The sequence below is a fragment of the Dendrobates tinctorius genome, unplaced genomic scaffold (genome assembly GCF_039654945.1).
Source record: "Dendrobates tinctorius isolate UK_male_01 unplaced genomic scaffold, ASM3965494v1 ptg000103l, whole genome shotgun sequence".
NCBI classification, from domain to species: Eukaryota; Metazoa; Chordata; class Amphibia; order Anura; family Dendrobatidae; genus Dendrobates; species Dendrobates tinctorius.
The window spans coordinates 44,096,847-44,118,442 of NW_027361771.1; the positions used below are offsets into that span (position 1 = coordinate 44,096,847).

The 21,596-nt window shown below is 43.3% G+C and overlaps 1 protein-coding gene across 1 annotated transcript in view; it reads right to left on the reverse strand.

The window, feature by feature from the left end:
* Positions 1-202: 202 nt before the first annotated feature.
* LOC141100107 (uncharacterized) overlaps positions 203-21,596 on the reverse strand; it is a 54,682-nt gene continuing 33,288 nt past the window's right edge. Inside the window, exons 3-5 of the mRNA XM_073588342.1 lie at positions 21,241-21,387; positions 21,030-21,153; positions 203-2,112 (exon numbers count right to left, since the gene is read on the reverse strand). Of these exons, the coding sequence (XP_073444443.1) occupies positions 644-2,112; positions 21,030-21,153; positions 21,241-21,387 (1,740 nt within the window). The 3' untranslated portion in view covers positions 203-643. The remainder of the gene's footprint in view (positions 2,113-21,029; positions 21,154-21,240; positions 21,388-21,596) is intronic.

Consider the following 21,596-nt stretch of genomic DNA (forward strand, 5'->3'; position numbering starts at 1 on the left):
TTTACTACAGTTTCACAGCATGTCTCGGGCGGTAAAGCATATAAAAAGGAAAAATTACTGTGTGTAACTGCATATGATTTTCTATGCCTCACGTGGACTTACTGTGAAACTGTGGCAAATCTCAGGTAGTTCTGAGATCCAATTCTCAGCACATCACAATGTAAAATCGGAGCCTTAATCATTTACACCTGTAACACCTGAGTCAAATGGATTGCTTAAGTTTAATGTCCGCCTTCTCAACATAATGACATTTATCAAATACAGTTCCAATAAAGTTGCCATCTGCTGTATGTTTGGAATTTGGTCCCTTGTTTTGTTAATGTATATGAATGAGGTTTCCATTTTATTGCCATTTAGTTGTTAACATTCTTAAAAAAAAAAACATATAAAGACGCAATAAAAAAACAATGTAAGAAAACAGTTAATAAGACAAGTCAGCTTTCAGCCAGATTAAAAAAAAAATAATCATCTACGCTATTTTTCGTTTTATAACTTCGTTAGAAATTGATTACAAATCTTTTTTTTTTTTGCTCAAATAATTTAATATAAACTAGCTAATGTACCAAATGTTAACATTAATGCGCCGCTCGAACTCGCCTCACATGATCTCGACACAAGAAAACTGGAGCTTTTTATGTAAGTCTTAAAAAAGGCTTGTTTCCTTCTTGTGAATTTTAATGTGTCTATTAAAATGACTCTTGCTTCCAAAGCTTTTCCCGCATCTGGTGCAGGCATAAGGCCTTTCTCCTGTGTGAATGCGGTTGTGAGTTGTTAAATTTGATTTTTTTGTAAAACATTTGCCACACTGGAAGCAACCGTATGGTCGTTCTCCTGTGTGTATCCGCTGATGAGTGATAAGAGTCGAGTTATGCGCAAAACGCTTCCCGCAGACAGAACACGCATATGGCCTCTCTCCTGTGTGGATTCTCTGGTGGGTCACAAGATGAGTGTAATACACAAAGCTTTTTCCACAGTACGAACATTCAAAAGGTAAGTCTGAATTACTAATCCGATGATGGGTAAACAGATTTGAAGGTTCTGAAAAACATTTTCCATATTTGTATAATGGGTACTGTTCTACTGGGATTTTTTCCGACTTAACTCGCTTAGAATTGAAAAATAACTGGTTGCTGTAATCACCATAGTCATGAGTCTGTCCGTTGTGTATACTTATATATTCGATAAATTCTGCATCATTCATATCCTGAGGAGAGGTATAATCAGATTGTGCATTGCTAGAGGGGATTGTAAGACTTTCTTCTTCCCAGAAGACTGGTTCCTCCTTAATATGAAGGGCTGAATATTGCTGTGTATGGTTTCTGGGTGTATAAAAGTTGGAATTTGTGAGGTTTCTGCCATCATATGAGACTGGTTCCTCCTTAATACGAGGTCCAGGATATTGTTGTCTAGGATCTGTGAGTGTATAAACAGTAGTACGGTTTCCTCCTTCACGTGTGTCTGCTTCTTCCTCAATAAGAATAGAAGGGTAACGATGACCATGATCCACAGGTAAATAACCGCCTGTATCTGTGATTTTTCCGTCGTATGAGACTGGTTCCTCCTCAATATGAATAGAAGCATAAAGTTGTGTACGAGCAGTAGGTGTAATGAACTCAAGGTCTGCGATACTACCACGAGAGACTATTGCTTCCCTAAAATGAGGTGATAGATACTGTTGTCTATGATCAGTCTGCATATAAATCTCAGCATCTGCGTTATCTCCTTCATCACAAGAGACTGGCTCCTCCTTAATATGGATCGATGGAAATTGTTGAGTACATTCTGTGGGGTTAAAGGTGTTGTGGTCTGGGATGTTTTCTCTACTACATGAGTTTGTTTCTTCCGCAATATCAATGGATGGACATTGTGGATAAGACGACTGACTGGTAGATGTACATTTTGCATTTCTATTTATGTCATATACAATATTTTCTTCACTCCTTGATTCTTCATGTTTAGTTTTCTCCAAAGTGCTTTTCTTGCTTTTTTCAATAAGGGATAAGTGTCCGGCTTCCGACTCCTTGCCAGTCTTACTGTCGTGACCGGTTTTATTAGTCGGTGAACTAGCAGCTATGTAAGGTATTCCGGCTGTTTGTTTGTGGACAGATCCACCTGATGGACAAAGAGAAATTTCATTAGATATCAGTTTTATCAATATAAATGGTCATTTCAGGCCATAAAAAAAATCAATTGCTAAGTATAAAAACACATGGACACTGCACAGCATGCATACCGCTAAGAGACTAATAAAAAAATGTTTAGCAACAAAATGGTAGCTCATAAGTTGGCTCACAATTCTATGCTGGAAGGTGATGGCTGTGTTATTCAGTCATCATCTGTCTCTAATAGCTGTGAGTGAAGCAGAACTCAACCTGCGACTGTTGACCTGTTATATGTCACTATCAATCAGTGGGCGTTTTGCTCTAAGGCTATGTGCACACGTTGCGGATTCCGCTGCGGTTTTTTCCGCGCGGAAACGCAGGTAAAACCGCAGGTAAAGTGACCTGCGGTTTTCCTGCGTTTTGGTCTGCGGTTTTGCCCTGCGGTTTCACACCTCTACTATGGTAGAGGTATGAAACCGCTGCGGAAACCGCACAAACAATTGACATGCTGCGGTTTGTAAACCGCAGCAAAACCGCGCGGAAAAAAACGCACCGTCAGCACAGCGTTTTTGAAACCCCATAGGGTTTCATTGTACTGTACTTGGTCAGCGGAACTGCTGCGTTTCCGCAGGGGCAAAACCGCTGCGGAAACGCAGCAGAAACCGCACCGTGTGCACACAGCCTTACTGCCCCTGTGACGTGATTGCAGGGTGATGGGTTTGTCATCATAGCCAGGGATCTCCTGAAGAAACCTGTACCTGTCATGATGGTACTCCTATAAAAGCCTGTAATGGGAGGTCATAGGAGGGAGTCATTTTTGCTATACAAAGCAATACTATAGTCAAGCGATCAGACAATCACAGGTTCAAGTCATCTAAAGAGACTAAAAACAGTTAACTGTATGTTTTCAAAAATATGAAAAAATAAAAACACAAAAAAAACCTTCTTTACCACCATATGAAAAACCAAAAAAATACACATGTGGTATTGCTATGTCCATAAAAGTCCGACCTATCAAAATAGAAAATTATTTAACCTGATAGGTAAACAGTAAACGAGAAAGAGCATCAAAATGCCAGAATTATAGATTGCAAAAAGATGCCAATCAATGGGGTTATACACAGTTCTGCATTCAGAGAACTGGTACATCTGTCACAGATAAAATACTGATTTTATCATAATTGCAGCAATTAGCCCAGTAAATGACAAATTTCTGAATTCAGGGACTCTGCCCTTACATTATGTTGCTTTTAGGCCATGTTACATAGTTACATAGGTTGAAAAAAGACCTAGGTCCATCAGGTTCAACTTTCCTCTACCAGTAGTACATTTGTCACTAACGTAACTATGGTATATTTTGCAATGTTATGTGGATCAAAGAAATCTTCCAGCCCTTTTTTAAAAGCTGTTATAATGTTTGCCATTACTACCTCATGTGGTTGGCATTCCACATTCTGACTGATATAACTGTAAAAACCCTTTCCTATTTAGCTGTCGGAATCACCTTTCTTCTATCCGTAATCAGCGTCCCTTAGTCCTTAGTATGGTCTTTAGAAGTAAGTCATGCTCCAGTCCTTTGTACTTACCACATATACAGCTCTGGCAAAAATATAGAGACCACTGCAAAATTTTCAGTTTGTCTGATTTTTCTCTTTATAGGTATATTTTTGAGTAAAATGTAAATTGCTCTTTTATTCGATAAACTGCTGACATGTCTCCCAATTTCCAAGCAATAAATTTTGTATTTATTTTCAGAAAATGAGAAATGGTCAAAAGAACAAAAAAAATGTAGTGCTTGCAGACCTCAAATAATGCTAAGAAAACAAGTTCATAATCATTTAGAAAGAACAATACTAACGTTTTAACTCAGGAAGAGTTCAGAAATCAATATTTTGTAGAATACCCATGATTTTTAATCACAGCTTTCATGTGTCTTGGCATGCTTTCCACCAGTCTTTCACACTGCTGTTGGGTGACCTTATGCCACTCCTGGTAGAAAAAAAGTAAGCAGTTCTTCTTTGTTTGATGGCTTGTGACTATCCATCTTCCTCTTGATTACATTCCAGAGATTTTCAATGGGGTTCAGGTCTGGAGATAGGGCTGGCCATGACAGAGATTTGATGTGGCGGTCCTTCAACCACAGATTGTTTGACCTAGCTGTGTGGCATGGCGCATTGTCCTGCTGGAAAAAACAGTCCTCAGAGTTGGGGAACATTGCCTGAGCAGAATGAATCAACTGTTTTTCCAGGATAACCTTGTATGCGACTTGATTCATACGTCCTTCGCTAAGATTTACCTGCCCAATTCCAGCCTTGCTGAAGCATCCCCAGATCATCACCGATCCTCCACCAAATTTCACAGTGGGTGCAAGACACTGTGGCTTGTATGCCTCTCCAGGTCTCCGTCTAACCATTAGACGACCAGGTGTGTGGCAAAGCTGAAAATTAGACTCATCAGAGAAGATTACCTTACTCCAGTCCTCTATGGTCCAATCCTCATGGTCTTTGGCAAACTTCAGCCTGGCTTTCCTTTGCTTCTCATTGATGAAAGGCTTTTTTATACCTTTACATGACTTGAACCCTGCCTCTAGGAGCCTGTTATGAACGGTTCTTGCCGTGCACTTCACTCCAGCCGCCATTTGCCATTCCTTTCGTAGGTCACTTGATGTCATCCTGCGGTTGCCGAGTGACATTCGAATAAGATGACAGTCATCCCGGTTAGTGGAGAGTCGTTTTCGCCCTCTGCCGGTCTGTAGCTTTGTTGTCCCCAATGTCTGCTGCTTGACTTTGTTGTAATGGACTTCCGTCTTAGGAATTTTAAGGATGGAGGCAACATGACGCTCACTGTATCCCTCTTCTAGTAAAGCCAGAATTGAGCCCTTCTTTTCCTCACTCAAGACTTTTCTTTTCAACTCCTTTGGCATGGTTAAAAGTTATTTTTTCATTCCTATTACTTTGGGATATTAGAAAACCCAAACACAATTGGAGCAGAAATCCATACACAAAAAAGCATAAGGTACAAATCTTGCTTTATTAATACAAAAAGGTCTAAAAGGACATCTTTACATAGTAGTACAAACTAAGACAGACATGTAAGACAAAGGTCAGAGTGCACCACAATTGGAAAAATAACGTGCTGCCAACATACTGATGTTGAACACAGGAAACAAGCCGAAGTCCCCCTCCGGGCTCCACATATAAATCCAAACATTATTTTGAGTATCTCCAACATGGCCGTCACATAATGGCCTAAAGTGTAGGTGTGCATGGGGTCCAAATTCTCACTCTAAACTATTAACCCTATGGCCACCGATCAAAAAAAGATTATAGACATGTCCCACAAATATGTAACCATGAAGGATCAGTTAGCAAAGTGAAGGGGTATAGAGAGAGAAGAGGGCAGTTTTGCCTCTAGCCATTACCCGTGCTGGTGTCCATTGGTCAGTGGGTACCCCTACGCGCGTTTCGCGATAGCTTCCTCGGGGGGGTCCTGGTGTAATGGGCGTCCCTCCAAACCTCCTTATGTACTCCTCCAGTCCACCATCATTGGCGCATGTCGTTGGTATACTTAAAATAATGTTTGGATTTATATGTGGGGCCCGGAGGGGGACTTCGGCTTGTTTCCTGTGCTGAACATCTGTATGTTGGCAGCACGTTATTTTTCCAATTGTGGTGCACTCTGACCTTTGTCTTACATGTCTGTCTTAGTTTGTACTACTATGTAAAGATGTCCTTTTAGACCTTTTTGTATTAAAAAAGCAAGATTTGTACCTTATGCTTGTTTTGTGTATGGATTTCTGCTCCAATTGTGTTTGGGTGTTCTAGTTAATTGGGAGCTCCATAGGGAACTATTCCCCACATATATCCTGGAATGATACCAGGGTCCATTGCCATTAGAATATGTATTCTGTACTTGGGATCAAGTTATTTACTTTGGGATATTACTAGCACTTGTTTTGCCATCCAGCTTGTCCTATTGCAAGAGGATTGTGAACACCACAGCAGGGTTTTTTTTATACTTTCCTTCGTTAAATAAGATTTGGTTCAGGTGATCACCTAATCAGAAGCACATTAAGTAGAATGAGGTGTACTCTGGTTGGAATTCAACTGACACTGGAATGGAATGGCTGTCAGACATGTAGAGAAGCTGATTTTTTTTTTTTACTTTTTTTATTGAATTTTCAAACTCAATCATAAAAAAGTACATGCCATCAATGCATATAGCCCTGACATTAAAGATAAATGAGATACAGATCTAGCAAAGGGTAAAAAGGAAAATACCACACTTTTTATAAACATATAACTTTCAGGATCCTGACTAAACTGCAAGTATAGTAAGACGTATACCATCCATTAAAAACTTGTACCATAAACCAGGGAACCTGCATTCCTGTTTTGAGACATGTCTAAGGCGAATGCAATAATAAAACATCTATCATCCTTAACACTTTAAAGAAAAAACAAAAACTAATATTAAAATTCCCAAAATACTCTCCCCCCCCCCCTCACTCTGTGTGCACCAGTTCTGAAATTATGTTAAGGAATTGGTGTATGTCCACTTATTTGCTGTAGTAGGTACTATTGGGTATTCTCAAATTGAGCACGTAACTTATTTTTTAATACCGAAGGAAGACATGGAATAAATAGAGACCATGTTTTCAAAAATTTCCCCGTCATTCTCTCCTTACTGGTTAATGCATCCAGCCAGTCCATTTTGAAAAGAAACATAACCTTAGTGTGAATAAGGGATTGTGGTGGCACCGTCGGACTCAACCAATGGTGCAATATGCTTTTCCTGGTGGCTGAGGCCCAAATCGTTAGAGTAGCTGTAATATGCTTGGGTAGTTTACCCTGAGCCTCCTCCAGTATATTAAAGACAGCCCACACATCTCCTGCAGTTTCTCATGTATTGTTCTCCAGAGCCCCTGTATTTTTGTACAACTCCACAGATGGTGGTATATGTCTGTGTTTCGTGCTTTGCATTTAGAGCATGAATAAGATGTTGAGGGAGACATTCTAGATTGGATATAAGGGGTGATGTATGCCCTGTGTAGGATCAATAGAGCCATATCAGTATAGCTACTGTACACTAGGATCTTCCTTTGTGCTATCGTGGCCTCCAGGAAGTCACCCACCTCTAAGCCCGGTATATCCTTTAACCATCTCGTTGGTCCCATGTTTCTCCCCTCCCATTACCAACTTTTGCGTAGTAGCGAATATATACTACTTGAGGATGCCCCTTGTAATCTCGCATTCCTGAGACACTTATCCATGCCATTCCCCCCATTACCCCCCCCCCCCTCCATCAGAGACACATTTTTGGACCAAACTTCATGCCTGGAGAAATAGAAAAGGGCTGTTATTAAACCGCGGAAAGCATTGTGATGCTGAGCATGGAGAATCTAAGGTCCATTAAGTCTATTGCCAGAATGCATCCCTGATCTGTGAGAACTCTATAAGATGAAGGTTGAGAGCCCTTTAAGAAACCAGGGTTACCTAAAAAAGGTTGAAATGGGGATAGTCTAGTATTTAATTTGCAAAGCTTCCTACATCGCCTCCACGTCACCACTGTCTGCCATAATGTTGGGTGTTCCGGAACGACAGCTGGAATTTCCTTATTGCTCAGATGCAATAAGGCGGTCAACGAGATATGCAAACTTAATTGTTGGTCTAAACCTACATTAGTAAAATGAGAGACTCCCCTATCCAGTCTATAGTGTACTGAAAATTAGCTGCCAAGTTATATTTGCCTATATCTGAAAAATTGATTCCCCTCACCACTCTCAATGCCTGTAGCTTTGATATTCCTATATGTGTCCTACCCAATTCCCCCTTATACATTTCCAGAAAGCCATATTTAACAGTTTGAGGTCTGCTTTAGATAATAGAATTGGAACCGTTTAAAAAGTGTACATTAGTTTAGGGAAAGCTACCATTTTGATAAGGTGGCAACGACCTGAGAAGGATAGTGTAATATGCTTCCAAGAGTTTAAGAGACTTGTTATTGATGAAATTAGTGGTCTGTAATTAATTCTATATAAAACTGATGGGTCCGCAGGGAGCTGAATACCCAAGTATCTAATAGACTCCTGGCTCCAGTGAAATGGAAACAAAGGGTCAGACAACCTACCAGATCTGAAAAGTGCCAAGGCCTCAGATTTATTGTAATTAACTTTGAAGCCCGAATATCTGCCAAAATCCCCCAGGACCTCCATAATAACTGGAACTGCTTGGGTTGGATTGGCGATGAACAAAAGTATGTCATCAGCAAAAGCTGAAATTTTGACTGAGGTATTTCCAACCCCTATGCCTTCAAACTCTAACAGATTCTGGAGGGCCTTCAGTAGTGGGTCTAGTGCCACATTAAACAACAGAGGAGACAGCAGGCAACCCTGGCGTGTACCCCGCTGAATCTCGAAGGGCTTCGACAGAGTTATTTATGGACAGCCTGGACACCGGATCTCTGTAAATCGCTTTAATGGCATCACAAAACCATGGGTCAAACCCCCTGAACGCCAGTATGTCATGCAGATAGTCCCAGGCCACCCTATTGAATGCCTTATCGGCATAGAGGCTGACCACAATGCTCCGCTAACATTTATGTGCTCTACTGAAAGATATGGCTCCCAATGCCGTTCTAATGTTATATGTAATGGATTTACCGTGAACAAATCCTGTTTGTTGGAGTGTAATCAATTTTGGAATTATTTTCTGGAGTCTGTGAGCCAAAATCTTAGTAAATATCTTGAAGTCAGAGTTAAGTAATGAAATTGGTCTATACCCCTCGACCTGCATGTGATTTTTGCCTGGTTTGGGAAAAACAATGATAACAGCCTCATTAAATCAGGGAGACGACCCTTCCCCACTATATTATTGTATACGTGACAAAGATGAGGTGCCACGGAAGCTCCCAAAATGTTATAATGTTCATTGCTGAACCCGTCTGGACCAGGGGCTTTAGCTATTTTTAGCGTATTGGTAACCTGAAGAACTTTGGCAGTAGTAATAGGAGAGTTAAGAATTTTTATTTGATCTTCAGTGAGTTTTGGTGCCACGTTATTTTGTAGAAATTTTGTGCACCTGCCCCCCACCCCCTGGTTCTGATTTATATAGGTCCCCAAAGAAAGATCTGAACTCATTTACTATCTTCTCATTTTTTATTACAATAGGGCCATTATGTTGTTGTATTTTGTGTATCCTCGTAACCGTTCTGTATGGCCTCATGAGGGAGGCGAGTACCTTCCTTGGTTTGTTACACCACTTAAAATATTTATGTTTTTGGTAATCTAGATTGTATAGGGCTATCTCGTGCGCCAAAGCATCTGCTTCCTCTTTGGTCTCTAGAAAATTCTGTTTTGTTAGTGATGTAGTGTTGGATTTAAATTCTTTGTATGCTGTGCTACCAACGTTCATTCTAATAATCTTTTCTTTTTGTGTCTGACATAGGATATAATTTGGCCCCTTAAAACAGCCTTAGAGGCTGCCCAAAATAAATCTGCCTCGTCACAATGATCCCGATTGTCATTCTTGTAGACGTCCCAGGAGAGCTGAAGGTATTTTTTTATGTCATCTGACTGATAGAGATACGAGGGAAACCACCACCTTCTCTTACAGTATATTGGGTTCATTAGACTAGATGTGAATGTTATAGGAACATGGTCTGATATGTGGATATTCAGTATATCCGACTGCAGAACTGATGATAATGATGAGTATAATAGCCATTAATCTATCCTAGTGTATGATTCATGTACATGGGAGTAGTGAGAAAAATCTCGCTCTAATGGGTGCTGTACTCTCCAAATGTTAATCAGGCCTAAATGTTCCACCAGTGACTGTATACAGCAACCCTGTGTTGTTTGTTGCTGTGTTTGAGCATTAGCCTGTCCATAGAAGCGTCGTGAGCCTCGTTGAAGTCACCACCCACAATAATCTGAGATGAGTCCCAGCCTGCCACACTCTCCAATATTTTTGCTTTAAATTGTGAGTCCGGGGTATTAGGGGCATATATGTTAACCAGACTAAAGATCGTTCCTTCTTTTGTAATTTTAGCACCTCTAAGATGTCATAGTTAATGCATTTATTGATCAGTATGGCTACTCCCCGCTGATTTTTTGAGTATGATGCCTCAGCACACAAAGCATATTTCCTACTATAAAGAGATGGGTGATTATCCTTTATCCAATGTGTTTCTTGTAGAAAAAATAATATGAAAATTTGCACTGTGTAGATAATTCAAAACTTTTTTCACTTAATCGGTGAATTTAACCCATTAACATTCCATGAGCACCAGTGGAGGGAGCGAATCGTGGACCCCTCCAAAATTGTTTGGTCAGTCATCAACCCATTCCCATGCGCAGCGATAGTTGCCCAGATTCTACCAGATGTAAATGAGGTTCCCGCCCATCCCAGCGAGTAGGTGCAAAACCCCCCCAAACTAATAGTATTATGTATGTACACGCGGAGACCCACCCCCATCACAACCCCCAATAACTTTAACAAATTCAATTTTTCATTTAAAGCTATATTGTTTAAAAGCAGAATGAGCAAAACTTGAAGGGCTAACATGCCCAGAAAAAAAGAAGAAACAAAAGAGTTATAAACAGCGACATCGCCAAAATAGGGTCAAACCGAGTTGGCTCCATTAGTTCAAGTATCTCCATGTTCCGACTGCATCACTTGAAACTCTCCCTGGAGGATCTTTAGGGCCTCTTTCGGGTCATTAAAGACCCAATTTTTTCCCGACAAGCCATAGCGCAGGACCGCAGGATATTGCAGCCCAAAGCGAATATTTTTGTCCACTAAAATTTTGCAAGCAGGATTGAAAGCTCTGCGCCTGGCTGCCAGGGCAGCAGAGTAGTCCTGGAAGAGGAGGATTTTGTTGCTGTTATATGACAAGGATTGTTTCTTTCTATATGCCGACAGTATGCGCACTTTGTCCTGGAAGTCCAGGAGTTTGAAGATGACTGGTCTCGGCCTGTCTTTTTCCCCTCCTCTGGGAGGTCCTAATCTATGGGCTCTTTCAATGGCAACCATTCCAGATGTTGGCTGTATGTTTAACATTTTTGGTAACCATTCCAAAGTTAATTTTATCAAATCAGAATGAGGAATTGACTCCAGAAGGCTCACCAGTATCAAGTTGTTGCGCTGAGACCTGTTTTCAAGATCATCCACCTTATCCATTAAACTAGAGATGTCTTTTTTCTTATTATCTAACTTTTCTTTAAGATCCTAAGTGACATCGTCTAAGACCGAGATTCTCTGCTCAGCCTCATCAAGACGTGATCCCTCAGCATTGACCTGTGAGACAATCATGTCCAAGGAAGATGGATAATAGACTTGCTGCTTTTCAATTTCGGTCATTAATCGGTCTAAGATGGCTTTTGCGATGGATTGCGAGTCCTCGCCATTAGTGTCAGTGGCTGTAATTGTTGGAGGAGTGCCAGACTGATTGCGTGTGGAACCCCTGCCACTTTTAGTATTTTTGCCCACAAATTTATCCATGGTATTCTGAGTGCCAATATTTGTAAGCAAAGAGGTTGGCAATATCACTATTCACCAAACGATTACATCGGTGCCTGGGTGGGTTAATGTTATCAAGTTCGGAACAAACTCAAACAATTAGAGTTAGTGGTATTTGTAACCAAAATCGGTGGGTTTGTAGTTAGGAAATATGAAGTGTGATAGGCACTGCCCCTGCAAAGAAGTGCCGGTGGTGCTGCTGCTCACAAACAAATGTCTTATGGGAAAAGAAATAGAAGGCACCTTATGTGGGACAGCTTTACGTCACTGTCCCCTGCAGGTATGTGCCAGCAGTGCTACTGTTCACAAACAAATGACTTGTGGCAAGAGGAACAGGAGGCACCTTTTGTGGGACAATTTTACAGTCTCTTTCACCTAGCACAGAAGTCGGTAATGTCGCTTATAGATGTTTGGTTACATCAGTGTCTAGGTTACCATGGATACCCACAGAACAGTCTCAAGTAATTAAAAAGTATCATGAAGCACATTAGAGGTCCAAGTGGTTATAAGAAAAGTGTCTGCTGCCACCTGCAGCGAAGAGCTGGTATTGCTGCCTTGCTGCTCCTTTATAACTGTCTCATAGGGAAGATGGCATGCATGGGGTTAGCTCCGCCCCCCAATCTCCTTCACCTCACTGTGCCTCTTTATATCCCGATACTGTCGGCCCACTTCTCTCTTGTTCTCCCGGTCTCTGCCCTGGACTATCTATAGCCTAGGGACACTAAAAGGTGGCCTGGCCCAAGCTGTATCCACTTCAGCTGTGCCTCTGTGTCTCCCAGTAAAGATGGCGCCATTTGATGTGTGCCTTCCTCCCAGCACTCACCGCTAGTGGCCGGGGTCTGCACCAAGGTCCGGTCTCCTGCAGCCTTGACTCGTCTCTCTCCAGCTGTCAGGTATGTGACCCCGGGGAACGCTTCTTTTGTGTGCCGCCACGAGGTTTGTAGAACTGCGCAGTGTGCTCTCCTGTCTCTGCATCCCACTCCCTGGGTCGCTTATACCATGCAGCACTGCCTGCGCCCTGTGACTCCGGGTTCGCCGGAGAGCAGTATCCTCCAATGAGGATCCTAGTCCAGACCTTGTCCGGGCCGTCTGATACCCCCCGAAGGTCTGGGAGCTCTGCTAAAATGCGACCATTACCAGGTTCCACCTCCCGGAAGTCTGAAGCTGATTTTTATAAAACTGTGCAGTGGCATCTTAGTTTCTCCAGAGCTGTATATCTCTTCATATTTCACAGCCTTTCTTCCAAAAAACTGAAGCATGTGTGATACAACGTTAGTTGAGACACAGGTTTCAGGAGCCATATGTCTTTGATCTGCAGGCCATCCTGACATTGACTAGTATGGGATTGTCATTTGAAATGCATCATGGAGAAGCCCTTTGATGATCTCCAGTGATTGGGGATTATCAGTTATGGTGCTAGATCATCTCTCATTATATAATTATATTAATTATTAGCGATAGTTGCTAATAAAATATTTGCGTCTTACACAGTTAAATATGGGCTGAAGGTTACAATCCTCAGTTGAGAAAGTTTTCACTTTTTGAAAACATTGTTAAAGGGATTCTGTCACCCGGTTTTTGCTACTCCATCTCAGGCCATGTTCATACGTTGAGTATTTGGTGACTTTTTTACCTCAGTATTTGTAAGCCTAAACCAGGGCTGGAGCAATCAGAGGAAAAGTATAATAGAAACATGTCACTACTTCTGTGTTTATCACCCTGGTTTGAGCTACAAATACTGAGGGAACAAACTGACCGAATACTGAATGATTCTTTTTAATTTCTTTCACTCAGCAACCGCAAGATGACATCAAGTGACCTACAAAAGGAATGGCAAATGGCAGCTGGGGTGAAGTGCACAGCAATAACAGGTCGTAAGAAGCTCCTAGAGTCAGGGTTCAAGTCATGTAAAGGTAGAAAAAAGCCTTTCATCAATGAGAAGCAAAGGAGAGCCAGGCTGAAGTTTGCCAAAGACCATAAGGATTAGACCATAGAGGACTAGAGTAAAGTAATCTTCTCTGATAAGTCTAATTTTCAGCTTTGCCCAACACCTGGTCGTCTAATGGTTAGACGGAGACCTGGAGAGGCGTACAGGCCACAGTGTCTTGCACCCACTGTGAAACTTGGTGGAGGATCGGTGATGATCTGGGGATGTTTCAGCAAGGCTGGAATTGAGCAGGTTAATCTTTGCGAAGGACGTATGAATCAAGCTGCATACAAGGTTATCCTGGAAAAACAGTTGATTCCTTCTGCTGAAGCAATGTTCCTCAACTCTGAGGACTGTTTTTTCCAGCAGGACAATGCGCCATGCCACACAGCTAGGTCATGCAAAACACAAGCTTGCGTTGAGAAACATGTGATGGTGTCTCCGCGGCTTGTGTTTTGCATGTTTTACATATTTCCCATAAGGGATGGGAGCATTGCTCTAGAATCACTGAGTTGAGAAACATGTGATGGTGTCTCCGCAGTGTTGGATGTTGATCTACATGAGTTCATTCATCCTCATTTTTCACAGTCTTTTACTAGGCATTGCTCCTACTGGCCAGTTTCCTACTCCACACTGATGAGGGGCAATACCCCGAAACAGCTGTCTGTGGATGGATACCATGTTTTGGCATAGGTGGTTTCCTTCATTGGAGTCTGCCCTTCCCGTGGTTGTTCCTTCCCGGGGAAAGACCTGGCTAGTCATTGCTTGCGTTGAGAAACATGTGATGGTGTCTCCGCGGCTTGTGTTTTGCATGTTTTACATATTTCCCATAAAGGATGGGAGCATTGCTCTAGAATCACTGTGTTGAGAAACGTGATGGTGTCTACGCAGTGTTGGATGTTGATCTCCATGAATTCATTCATCTTCATTTTTCACACAGCTAGGTCAATCAATGTGTGGATGAAAGACCACCACATCAAATCCCTGTCATGGCCAGCCCAATCTCCAGACCTGAACCTCATTGAAAACCTCTGGAACGTAATCAAGAGAAAGATGGATAGTCACAAGCCATCAAACAAAGAAGAACTGCTTAAATTTTTCTACCAGAAGTGGCATAAGGTCACCCAAAAGCAGTGTGAAAGACTGGTGGAAAGCATGCCAAGACACATGAAAGCTGTGATTAAAAATCATGGTTATTCCACGAAATATTGATTTCTGAACTCTTCCTGAGTTAAAACATTAGTATTGTTGTTCCTAAATGATTATGAACTTGTGTTCTTTGCATTATTTGAGGTCTGCAAGCACTGCATTTTTTTGTTGTTTTGACCATTTCTCATTTTCTGAAAATAAATACAAAATTTAGTGCTTGGAAATTCGAAGACATGTTGTCAGTAGTTTATATAAAATAGGGATTTTTGGTACTTACCGCAAAATCTCTTTCTTGGAGCCTTCATTGGGGGACACAGGTAACAATGGGTGTATGCTGCTGTCACTAGGAGGCGGACACTATGCAAAAAAAGGAAAATAGCCCCTCCTCAGCAGTATACACCCACCGACAGGCACAAAGCAACTGAGTCGGTGTTAAAGCAGTGGGAGAAGCAACTAGAAGGACAACCTATGTACCAACCCAAAACAAGGGCACGTAGGCCAACAATGGAACAAACATTACGGAGGGTGCTGTGTTCCCCAATGAAGGCTTCAAGAAAGAGATTTTACGTTAAGTACCAAAAATCCCTCTTTCCTTATCGCTTCATTGGGGGACACATATAACCATGGGACGTCCAAAAGCAGTCCCAAGGGTGGGAAAAAGAGAGCGATATGTAAAGAAAAAAACTGGACTTAGGTCGGCTGGTGGGAAACCGCCGCCTGCAGTACCTTCCTACCCAGGCTTGCGTTGGCCGAAGCGTGGGTATTAACCCTGTAAAACCTTGCAAAGGTGTGTTAGGACGACCAGGTTGCAGCCTTGCAGATCTGCAAAGCTGAAGCCTGGTGACGAGCAGCCCAGGAAGCCCCCAAGGCCCGGGTGGAGTGAGCCCTCACTTCTGGAGGAGGCTGTCCTGAACGCGTTATGCCTCCAATATCGCCGAACGAATCCAAGGAGCAATAGTGGATTTAGAAGCTGGGAGCACCTTTAAACGACCTTCAGAGACGACAAATAGGGAATCGGACTGACGAAAAGAAGCAGTCCTAGAAAGGTAGACTCGAATAGCTCTGACCAAGTCCAGCATGTGGAGGGACTTTTCCAGGGGATGAACGGAGAAGGACATAGAGAAGTAAGGACAATGTCGTCATTGATGTGAAAGGTGGAAACTACCTTGGGCAGAAAGGAACGGGTCGAAGGACTATTTTATCTTGGTGTAGGATCAGAAAAGGAGAACAGCTGGACAATGTTGCCAGCTCGGAAACCCTTCTAACAGACGTAATGGCGACAAGAAAGGCCACTTTCCATGACAAGAGAGAAAAGGAGTTATCCTGAATTGGCTCAAAAGGCGCACACTGAAGGGTGACAAGAACAGGATTGAGATCCCACGGATCCACTGGAGGACGGTAAGGTGGCGCCAGTGGGCGACACGCTGAAGAAAAGTCTTCACCTGAGGACGGGAAGACAGCTCCCTCTGGAAGATGATACACAGAGTGGACACCTGACCCTTTAGGGTACTGAGCGATAGACCTGAGTCGAGACCCGTCTGTAGAAAACCAAGGACGGAAGGAAGGGAAAATGACATTGGAAACAAACTGACTTCCAACATCTGTGGTAGATGCGTGAGGATGCTGGCTTTCTCGCCCTAATCATGGTCTGAATGACCTTGTGAGAAAAACCAGCTTCCTTCAGGACTGCGGCCTCAACGGCCATACCCTTAAACTCGGAGACTGAGAACTCGGGTGGAAGAGGAGGCCTTGTGAGAGAAGATCCGGACAGTCTGGAAGCCTCCAGGGGACGTCCATGAGCAAGTTCACCAGCTCTGCATACCAGGCCCGTCTTGGCCAGTCTGGAGCTATGAAAAGAACAGGAATACCTTTTGCCTTTATCTTTTTTATGACTCTCGGAATTAAGGGAAGAGGCGGAACAAAATAGGGCAGCTGAAACTGGGACCATGGGATAACTAGGGCTTCACAACCGATGGCCATCGGACCCCGGGACCTGGCTACATACCGAGGAACCTTGTGGTTCATCTGAGATGCCATTAGATCGACATCCAGAGTGCCCCATTTCTGCATATTTGGTTGAAGACGGCGGGGTTGAGAGACCACTCGCCTGATGCGAGCCCCTGACGACTCAAAAAAATCGGCTGCCCAATTTTCCACTCCCGGAATGTGAACGGTGGATATGGCAGGGACGTTCCGCCCATCGCAGAATCTTTGTCATCTCTGCCATGGCCTGCTTGCTGCGAGTCCCGCCTTGGTGGTTAATGTAAGCCACGGCCGTGGCGTTGTCAGACTGATTGCGGACCAGCTTGCCTGCGAGGAGGGACTGCCAGCGGAGAAGGGCAAGAAAGATTGCCATGATCTCCAAGAGATTGATGGGGAGGAGGGCTTCTGGAGCGGCCCTTCTGCCCCCAGTGAGGTGACGGCTTGAAGGAAGGTTTTCTTCTTTCCCTTGGGGTGGACAAGCAGACTTTCTGTCAGGAAGATCCTGAAGAGGAGAAGGGCCGAAAGAAACGAAAGGGCAGGAGCCTTTTCCTATCGAAAGGACGTTAAGGCCTGGACTGAGGGAGAGAAGTACTCTTCCCCCCGGTAGCGTCAGAAATTATCTGGTCCAGTCTGGACCCAAAGAGCCTGGAACCCTGAAAGGCCAGGTTGGTGAGTGACTTCTCAGAGGTTGGATCTGCATTCCACACCTTCAACCAAAGGATGCGGCGTATAGCAATGATGTTGCTGCTTGCTCTGGTGGACAAGCGGCAGCATCCAAAGAGGCGGCCAGAAGATATTTGCCGGCGTGCGCAATCTGGTCTGCCAATTCTGCCAGCTCATCCGGGGGAGCTGCTGCTATGATGCCCTGGCGGAGAATTTTGGCCCATGCCAAGATAGACTTTGCCACCCAGGTGGAGGCGAAGCTGGGGCAGGGGGAGGCACCAGTCGCTTCAAAGGCCGATTTGGCCAACGACTGGATCTGCCTGTCCGTGGCGTCCTTAAGAAACGCACCATCTGGTAGACACAGAACTGTGTTAGAGGACAGGCGAGACATCGGCGGGTCCACCGTAGGGGACTCTGCCCATTTTCCGACAATGTCTGAGCTAAAGGGATTCAGGATGTCCAGCTGTTTCCTTCCTGGAAAACCCTTCTGGGGATGCTCCCAGTGCTTGGCCATAGTCGCTTCAAACTCTTTATGATTGGAAAAGGTCCGAGGAGGACGTTTTACCCATTTGAAGGAAACGGAATGCTCTTGAGCGGGAACCTCATCCTCTTTTAATTTAAGGGTTTGAGTAATATCCAGGATAAGGCTATAAACCATGTCCAGAAAATTTGAAGTCTGGTCCAAATCAGACTCAGACCCGGACTGGGAATCCACATCCGACCCAAACGTCTCCTCCTCCGAGGAGGTATGGGGAGAGAGGGGCATCCTGGAAGATGCAGAGGGGCCCGGGGAACTGGAAGAGGAGCTGGGGAGAGCACGCTTCCTAGACTCTTTTCCCGACCTGTCCCTGCAAAGGTCGTGGTCAGGTGCGTGCGAATCACCCTGGAAGGCGTTTGGAGCACTGGTGGTGGCAGATAAGTTTGGAAGGCGTTCCAGAGCCTGGACGAGGGACTGTGATACTTTAGTCAGGCCACAGGGAATCACCCTGAAACACCAGTAAGGGTGACAGGGGATAAGGTCCTGCCTGCGGGTCCGAGAGTGGGTGATATGGGTCACACAACACTGCTCTCTCGGTCGCATAGCTACGGGAAAACAGGGTGAGACATTACACCCTGTGACCCTAGAACGATGAACCTGAAAAACAAAGGGAAAAGATTAAAAGATACAAACAGGTAACCTGTAAAGCAAAAAACTGCAGCTCTGGGATCAGATCCAGGTCCGCCTCCTACAGACACTAAGCTTAAACTGAGGTCCTTTGTGCCAGTCGGTGGGTGTATACTGCTGAGGAGGGGCTATTTTCCTTTTTTTGCATAGTGTCAACCTCTTAGCGACAGCAGTATACACCCATGGTTAACTGTGTCCCCAATGAAGCAATAAAGAAAGAGCAATTTACATTTTACTCAAAAATCTAATATATAAAGCTCAATGTGTGTGTGTATGTATATGTTTGTATGTATGTGTGTATGTCCGGGATTGGCATCTGCACAGTCATAGCTACAGCCACAAAATTTGGCACAGTCACACGTCTGGACCCCGAGAGCGTCATAGGCTATGTTATGTATCTACATAAAGTGGAAAAAGTGAAAGGAAACGTGTTGGAGGAAAATTGACAGCTGCCAGATGAGAACAAGGGGGACTTAAAGAATGCGAGCGATGGCACGAAAGAGTATATACCGTACAGTAGCTAAGGTGGGGCCCTGACATGGGATACTCACCACACACGGGGATATGAACACACACAAAATGCAACACACTACCACGTGCTTCAACACATATACCACCCTCAGCACACATTTCACCACACATACACCAACCTTGCCACATAAAAGTCGAAACACAAAAGTCGCCACTCAAAACTCGCCACGCTGTCCCAGAGCTGTTTAAAAGATGAAAAATGAGCTGTGATTGGTTGCTATCAGCAACAGTTTTCATGGTAGACAGTTGTGGTAACAGAGGCCTATTATTCTTATCATTTCTATGGTGTTATCGTCCTTCTGTAAAGCTGGAAATAACACAATTTATTACTGTGCCAAAACAGACCACCCTCTGACACAGGCTGCAGAGGGAGCCCAGTATCACACAGGATAGGATTAGATACACAGCTCAGCAGTCAGTATCACACAGGAGAAGATTAGACACATGGCTCAGCAGTCAGTATCACACAAGATAGGATTAGATACACGGCTCAGCAGACAGTATCATACAGGATAGGATTAGATACACAGCTCAGCAGACAGTATCACGCAGGATAGGATTAGATACACGGCTCAGCAGTCAGTATCACACAGAATAGGATTAGATACAGGGCTCAGCAGTCCGTATCACACAGGATAGGATTAGATACACAGCTCAGCAGTCAGTATCACACAGGATAGGATTAGATACACAGCTCAGCAGACAGTATCACGCAGGATAGGATTAGATACACGGCTCAGCAGTCAGTATCACACAGAATAGGATTAGATACAGGGCTCAGCAGTCCGTATCACACAGGATAGGATTAGATACACAGCTCAGCAGTCAGTATCACACAGGATAGGATTAGATACACGGCTGAGCAGTCAGTAACACACGATAGGATTAGGTACACGGCTCAGCAGTCAGTATCACACAGGATAGGGTTAGATACACGGCTCAGCAGACGGTGTCACACAGAATAGGATTAGATACACTGTTCAGCAGTCAGTATCACACACGATAGAATTAGATACACAGCTCAGCAGAAAGTATCACACAGGAGAGGATTAGGTACACAGCTCAGCAGACATTATCACACAGGATAGGGTTAGATACACAGCTCAGAAACAGGATGTGCCAAAGGAGAGGACATTTTCATTCCAAGAATTCCACTCATTCCATCTGATTTGTTTTTTGATTTTAAACGCCTCCAGTTTCCAGTTCAACTGCTATTTGCAATGTCCATTAACAATGCTCAGGGACAGTCCTTGAAAGTAGTAGGGATCGATTTGCAATCTCCATGCTTTTCTCATGGTCAACTTTACGTGATCTGTTCAAGAGTCAGAACTGCCAAAAATCTGTTCATCTTTGCACCGAAAGGAAAAACCAAAACTGTTGGTTATCAAAAGGCTCTTGAACGAGTTGAAAATAAAATACCATCAATACTTGGGTAATCGTTTAGTTAATTTGTGTTGCAAATCTGTAGTGTTGAATATATGATGTGAAATGTTCTTATGTGCAATATAATCATTATAATTTGTTATAACTAACCACAGTTGGTTACTATGCCCAGGCAATGCTGGGCTCTTCAGCTAGTATACCTATAAAGAGAAAAATCTGAAAATTTTGCAGTGGTCTCTTAATTTTTGCCAGAGCTGTATATTCTCGTTGCCAAACATAATGCAACAGAGATACCTTCAGCTTCATCATCCTCCTTCAGACTGACAGCTCTATAGCAGTCCACAGAAATTGACTGCTTAGAATGGGAAAACAAACATTGAGAAGGATGAAAAGCTGAAGATAACCCCCATATGACAGCCCTACTGCCAGCCTGCAACTTAGGTATGTGTGATACAGCTCTTCTCAGTTGAGACACAGGTCTTGGCAGCTGTATGAGGTTTCTCTGTAGCCCGTCCTGACACGTGACTAGGAAGTGTTGCCATTTGAAATATGTATTGGATGGCATTTTCTCTCATAGTTGGAGAACCCTTTTAAACATAACTTACCTGGTGATGTGAACAGCCGGTGATTCTTCATCATGACTTCCTTGTACAGATCCTTGTGTCCTTCTATGTAATCCCACTCCTCCATGGAGAAATGGACAGTGACATCCTGACATCTTATTGGAACCTGACACACATTATAATGAGTCATTATCCAAACACATTATTCTCTAGTATTATGGTACAATGTTCCAGTATTTCCAGCAGGACTCACCTCTCCAGTCAGAAGTTCAATGATCTTGTTAGTGAGGTCTAGGATCTTCTGATCATTGTTCTTCTCATGGATCAGTGAATGAGATGACTTTGCGATTGGGCTCTGGGTCCTGCTCCTCCTTTCACCCTCACCAGATGGAACATAATCCTACATACATAGTAAATATCATTTTTAGGACCCAAGAAACCAAATCCTTGCAGTACGAAAATGTTTATCACTAAAATTTCAACACATCTTTCACCTCTTCAGTCGTGACTATGTTATTAACCCATTAAAGGGAGGTTATCATCAGAAAAAAAAGAATGATTAAATCAGGTTTGTGTGTTACATTATTTTTTTTATTTTTAGAAATATTT